At 48.5% G+C, this 6,537-nt stretch overlaps 1 protein-coding gene across 7 annotated transcripts; it reads left to right on the forward strand.

The window, feature by feature from the left end:
* The first annotated feature begins 305 nt into the window (after positions 1-305).
* Positions 306-6,144, forward strand: LOC118093686 (trypsin-like). Of its 7 annotated transcripts, none has more exons than XM_088669380.1 (6): positions 438-597; positions 2,064-2,214; positions 2,455-2,711; positions 3,089-3,228; positions 4,121-4,271; positions 5,829-6,144. In XM_088669380.1, exons 1-6 carry the CDS (start codon positions 555-557, stop codon positions 5,855-5,857), a joined length of 771 nt encoding a protein of 256 aa, XP_088525506.1. In that variant the 5' UTR covers positions 438-554; the 3' UTR covers positions 5,858-6,144. The 7 variants fall into 7 exon arrangements, with proteins under 7 accessions (XP_088525510.1, XP_088525506.1, XP_088525507.1 ...); XM_088669381.1 differs by having other exon boundaries at positions 2,458-2,711; XM_088669382.1 differs by having other exon boundaries at positions 2,073-2,214; positions 2,458-2,711.
* Positions 6,145-6,537: the final 393 nt, after the last annotated feature.

A 6,537-nucleotide genomic window follows, 5' to 3' on the forward strand; every position in this document is an offset into this window, starting at 1 on the left:
TTTGTGGGGCTGCCTGGTGTTTTTACATTAGTAGAATGTGTCCTTTTATTTAAAATGCATCTCTGGGTTATTTGTGGGGCATATGTTTAGGGAAGTTTTTAATCTGTGATATTTTAATGTATTTTGGTATTGTTGGAAGCCGCCCAGAGTGGTGGGGGAAACCCAGCCAGATGGTCAGGGTATAAATAATAAATAATAATAATTAGCGAAAGCGCGCCTCAGGTACCACTGTAGCGTTTTCTAGGCTATAATTGTTTTTACTGATGATTTGTTAGGCTGAAAGAGCTGCTCAATGCCCCCATGCTGGGTCTGAATACAAAACACTCTAAAAACTTGGGGAACCTGCAGCCCAGACCTCCTACAAACCCAAAGGAGCAGCAATCTTATCTCCTTCAGAAATGTTACCAAAAATAGCCTAAGTGCATGGACAAGAGTCCATGTGAAAGCTGTGCAAACATCCTTTCTTATCTTCTCTTCACTCTGTGAGATTAGACGACTTCCAGGTGCACACAGGACTCCGCATTCTCAGTGAGGCCAGCTTGAGAGAAGAGAACATGCTGTGGTTGGGTTGCAGTTTACTGCTGGCGGCTCTTGCAGGTACAACCCCCCCCCCCAAAAAAAATCAGGACAGTTTATCTGCCCAAGAATAGTCATGAAATGTTGGGTGAGGATGAACAAAACTACAGTACAGAAGCTGGAATGCAAATTCATGGCCATCAATCCAGAAGAGGGCTAAGATTTCAGCGTGCAAGTAGAGGTGTCCTGGCAACAGAGGAGGGGAAGGAGAACCAGGCAGTTAAGCCAGGAAATAGAAATACAGGAGGGCTATCTCCATTGTCAGCCATACTCAGATTTAACCCACTGATATTAATGGGCATGCCTAACTAAGTCCACTGATTTCAGTGGGACTACTCTGAGTATTACTTAGTTGGATACAACCCCAAAACCCATTCTCTACACTGACCATTCAGACTATTCACCCAGTCCCACTTTATTAAAAAAGCTAAGTGGTGTTAGACTTTCCATAGCAGCATTTGGTCAATATGTGCTGTGCATCACTGAATTTGTTCAGTGTGTGAAACTGACTTATCCCTAAGCAACTTGGTCCCAAAGTACCTTGAGACTCCAGAGTACTTACTTTCCAACTTGACCACCAAGATCTGTTGATGGGGCACTTCTGTTGGTCCCCTCACCCCAATGAACCCTGAGGTTTAGCTGGACGTCATTAGGGATTGAGCCTTTGGTGTGGCAGCCACTGCCCTGTGGAACTCCCTGCCACCAAGAGCCATCCATCCCTTCAGACATCTTTTGAAAACTTTAATGTTTAGACATGCCTTTGTAATATGAATCTTCTTTCATAGAATTGTAGTGTTGAAAGGGACCCCTAGGGTCATCTAGTTCAATCCCCTGCAAGGCAGAAATCTCAACTCTGTGAACTAATTAGTATTTATTGGCATTTTAATGATGTTTTCATGCTGATTTTATTCTCATATATAGTACTCCACATTTTGTGTGTGTGTGTGTGCAAGTGTAAGAAAATAAATTAACAGCTCATATCAGAATAATCAAAAGCAGTCAATTATTTGGGCTGATTGTACAAAGAGGAAATGTCACTATTATATGGGGCAAACCAGCAGTGTACTTTATAGTTACCTGTTATAGTTACTGTTTTGAAATACTTTACAATAATACATTATGATCTTTCCTGTGGTTTAAAATCATGGCTTTTATTTTAGCAGTATGAATGATGGTATGTAGAACTCTGGCAGAAATTAATCAGAAATTAAGCCAGCCACACTTACTTGCAATGTGAGACCAATTCAAAGGATTCCTATGCAGGGAGATGGAGGTGGAAAGCAGGAGATGGTGGCAAAAAGTTGAGCCTTTGTTTACTAGCAGGAAGAGATTGCATGCAGTGCCCTCAACTAGCTAGTCTGGGTGGCAGATGTCATGGGATAGGCTGGATCACTATTTCCTGAGTTCACAAGACCACATTGCATTTTAACATGCTCCTAACCATTGAAAAAGTCTTGATTTTTCCCCTCTACCAATTATATATTGAGCTGTTGCAGCTGCTGAGAAGTTGGTTGGTAGTGCCAAGTGCCAACAAGATTCTGTGCCGTGGCAAGTCTCCCTCCAGTCAGTGCACCAGGTCTGCAGTGGGGCCCTCATCAGCCAAGAATGGGTGTTGTCCTCAGCTCAATGCAGCAGGAGGTGGGTATAAGCCTGCTTCACACCCTTTGCACACAATCTGTTTCCCACAGAGAATAAAGTCCATTCTCTGTTGTTGGCTGCTCTGTTCTCATTTGAAATGGGAGGGCAAACTTTCCTCAACTTGTGCATTTGACTGCCTGCCTGCAAGAATCCTTGAGGGTGAGCAAGGAATCTTTCAACCCAGGCTGAGGCAGAAAAACTATAGGGAGAACACTATTGACCCACCTTCTCTCCTTCCAGCAGCCCAGACCACATGACAGTCTGGCTTGGCCTACAAGTCCCTGAGACTCCTCCTAAGGAGAAGCAACAGGTCATTGCTGCTGCCAAGCTGGTCCCTCATAAGCAGTTCAACAACTACACACTGGACTATGACATTATGCTCATCAAGCTTGCACAACCAGCTGTCCTGGGTGCGCTTGTGCAGCCCATCAGTTTGCCCAGCCAATGTGTCATAGTTGGGACCCAGTGCCTGGCTTCAGAATGGATCAGCAGCAACCGTGAGTACAGAGAGGGTGGTGCTGAGAGACTAACCAGGACCAGCAACAAGTGTGACAGACTGGAGCAGGGGGCTGCTGGAAGATGCCCCTCTTCGTGGCCATGGGGGATTATGGTTGGGACGTGCAAGGGGGCACTGAAGTTCCTTAGTGATGCACGGGATAAATGACACCATGCAAAAAGGGAAGGGTAGATGAACGGCAAATGTTGGGAGGGAGGCATCAACAATTCATTGAACCATGATAGATTCATGGCAGGTGGCAGTGCCCCCTTGAAGCAGAAAGAACTCAAGGAGAGAGGGCTGAGGCCTGAGCATAAGAGTCTTCCTCCTGCCTTGCCCCAGGCAGCTGCTCATGATCAACATATTTTGGGCTTACAGCTGGTGGAACAGACAACCTTCTGCAGTGTTCCTACCTTCCAGTCACATCTGATGCCACGTGCAACAATGTCTACCCAGGACGGTTCACTGACAGGATGCTTTGTGCTGGACAGCTGGACAGCAGCCAAGATGCCTGCCAGGTGAGGCTATTCTCTTTTTACTGGTAAGTCCAGTGATGGGGTGGGGGTGGGGGTGGGAGCAGACAAGCAGAGGCATACCTTGACTCCCTTGTGACCTTGGCCAGAAGCTGTATCAGTACATCTGAAGCTGGGAGAAACCATGGACCAGAAACTCAAAAAGTTTGCTTTTTGTCACCTTTCATGCACTGCCTGTGATTTCCTCCATGACCACCAGAACTGCTCTTCTTCCTCTCTCCCTCCCTCTCTTCCTGCAACTCTCACCTGCTGTCTCTATCTTTCTTCTCTCCAAGCGCCACTTGGCGCTCCACTCACAGTTTCAATAGCACCACTGGCCAACCTGGGAGATGGTCCTGCAGGGCTGATGAGAGGGGTGCCTAGAGGAGCCTACATGCCTTGCCTGGCCTCCTAGATGAGCATGTGTGCTCTGAGCCACTCCAAGCCATGGTTGAGAGGTGTGGTTTTGGTGGCCCCTTGGGCATGCACTTTTTGGTGGGAGGCAAGATCATATAGGTGTCCCTGACTTTGAGTTCAGTAACATGGTCTAATTATGTGCATCCACACACACCATAGATGAATGCTTCCCATCCAAATCACTCACAAGCTGCCCACCCAAATCACTCACAAGCACAAGCATGCTCCATGTGGACAGGCTGCTTAGACGAGTGAAACCAACCACCTGTCTCCTTGACCCTTCCCATCCTGGCTAATAAAAGCGAGCCGGGAAGGGCTGGGCGATGGGCTCCGCGGGGTAGTAAATGCTTCCCTCTATGAGGGAGTATTCCCAGACCTGCTGAAAGAGGCAGTCATTAAACCGCTTCTTAAAAAAACATCTTTAGATGCAGCTAATATGGCCAACTATCGCCCAGTCTCAAATCTTCCATTCTTGGGCAAGGTGATTGAGCGAGTGGTTGCTGAACAACTCCAGGCATACCTGGAAGAAGCGGACCATTTGCATCCCTTCCAGTCGGGATTCAGGCCTCATCATGGGACTGAAACAGCCCTGGTCGCACTGGTTGATGATCTCCGGCGGGCTAGAGACAAAGGTGAGAGCTGCTTCCTAGTTCTGCTGGATCTCTCAGCGGCTTTTGACACCATCGACCATAACATCCTTCTGGACCGTCTAGAGGGGTTGGGAGCTCCTTCCTCCTGGGCCGTGTTCAGAAAGTGGTGGGGGGGGGATGAGTGTTCAGACCCCTGGGCTCTCACTTGTGGGGTGCCTCAGGGTTCTGTCCTCTCCCCCATGCTTTTTAACATCTACATGCAGCCGCTTGGAGAGATCATCAGGGGGTTTGGGCTGGGTGTTCATCAGTATGCGGATGATACCCACCTCTACCTCTCTTTCAAATCAGAACCAGTGAAGGCAGTGAAGGTCCTGTGTGAGTGCCTGGAGGCGGTTGGAGGAGGGATGGCGGCTAACAGATTGAGGTTGAATCCTGACAAGACAGAAGTACTGTTCGTGGGAGACAGGAGGCGGGCAGGTGTGGAGGATTCCCTGGTTCTGAACGGGGTAACTGTGCCCCTGAAAGACCAGGTGCGCAGCCTGGGAGTCATTTTGGACTCACAGCTGTCCATGGAGGCGCAGGTCAATTCTGTGTCCAGGGCAGCTGTCTATCAGCTCCATCTGGTACGCAGGCTGAGACCCTACCTGCCTGCAGACTGTCTAGCCAGAGTGGTGCATGCTCTAGTTATCTCCCGCTTGGACTACTGCAATGCGCTCTAAGTGGCGCTACCTTTGAAGGTGACTCGGAAACTACAACTAATCCAGAATGCAGCAGCTAGACTGGTGACTGGGAGCGGCCGCCGAGACCACATAACACCGGTCTTGAAATATCTACATTGGCTCCCAGTACGTTTCCGAGCACAATTCAAAGTGTTGGTGTTGACCTTTAAAGCCCTAAATGGCCTCGGTCCAGTATACCTGAAGGAGCGTCTCCACCTCCATCATTCTGCCCGGACACTGAGGTCCAGCACCAAGGGCCTTCTGGCGGTTCCCTCGTTGCGAGAAGCCAAGTTGCAGGGAACTAGGCAGAGGGCCTTCTCGGTGGTGGCGCCTGCCCTGTGGAATGCCCTCCCAACAGATGTAAAAAGGGAAAACAACTACCAGACTTTTAGAAGACATCTGAAGGTAGCCCTGTTCAGGGAGGCTTTTAATGTTTAATAGATTGTGTTTTATTTTTCTGTTGGAAGCCGCCCAGAGTGGCTGGGGAGACCCGGCCAGATGGGCGGGGTATAAAGAAATTATTATTATTATTATTAAGCAGAACAAAACAACAAAGTATAATATACAAAAAGCCATGTACAAAATCCTCCCCATATCAAAGTTAAATAGCATTTATGTAATTCCCACATTATTGAGAGGGACAGAGGGGCTGTAAGTCCCTTCCACAAGCCAACAGTGGAAGGGTAATTCTCCAGCTGCAAGAGCCAACCTCTTGGGACCACTCAGGAGGTACTTGAGGCTGGGGAAAGCCTCACACAGCTCCCTCTCTCCTGCTGCAGGCAGTGCTCCATGGCCTGAGAGTTCAGATAGCAACAGTGAGAAATTGCCATGATTTGATCCTGTCCCCTGGGGAGTCCTACAGCTGTTGTCTATGTCTTAGGGAGATGTGGGCAGCCCCCTGGTGTGTGAAGAAGCCCTCCAAGGACTGCTGTCCTGGAAGAAAAGCTGCAGTGAAGAGAACCGGCTGGGGCTGTACACCAAGGTCTGCATCTTTGAAGACTGGATCCACTACACAATTGCCAACAACTGAAGAGCAATAAAGCCAGATTGAGCTCTGATCTGGTATCTCGCTGCTCTGAGAGAGGCCCAGTGATCTGGCACCACCAGCAATGCAAGGACTATCTCTTCTTTTTGGCGATCACTCGTAGCTGAGTAAGATTGTCTTCCATAAACACGGTTTTAACAATGAGTCCGTAGGTGACTGTGGAGTCCAATTCTGGATCCACACGTCCTTCCACAGTGGGGACATTGGTTTCTGGACGGGAGTTGATCACGGTGTGGATTTGCCAAGCGTGCCTTCCTCTTAGCACATTTCTTAGCAAGGAATATATAGGCCCGGCTGCTGTGGAAGAGAAGGCTTCTAGGAAGTCTACCCGCCAGTCTGCTCACCAGCAGACGGCTCATGGCTGAGGCAAGGGAGCAGAATCTAATGATTTGCTCCCTCACTCCTCAGCTTCTGGCACACCTCCTTGAATGGCTTGATTTCACATTATGGTAGATGTTGGTTAGGTTTTACCATGTAGGTGCGGGAATATATTAACTATATTTTATTCCTCCACAAACCCATGTGTGGGGGCCAACAGACAAAA

Source organism: Zootoca vivipara, chromosome 5 (genome assembly GCF_965207765.1).
Source record: "Zootoca vivipara chromosome 5, rZooViv2.hap1.1, whole genome shotgun sequence".
In the NCBI taxonomy this organism is placed as follows: domain Eukaryota; kingdom Metazoa; phylum Chordata; class Lepidosauria; order Squamata; family Lacertidae; genus Zootoca; species Zootoca vivipara.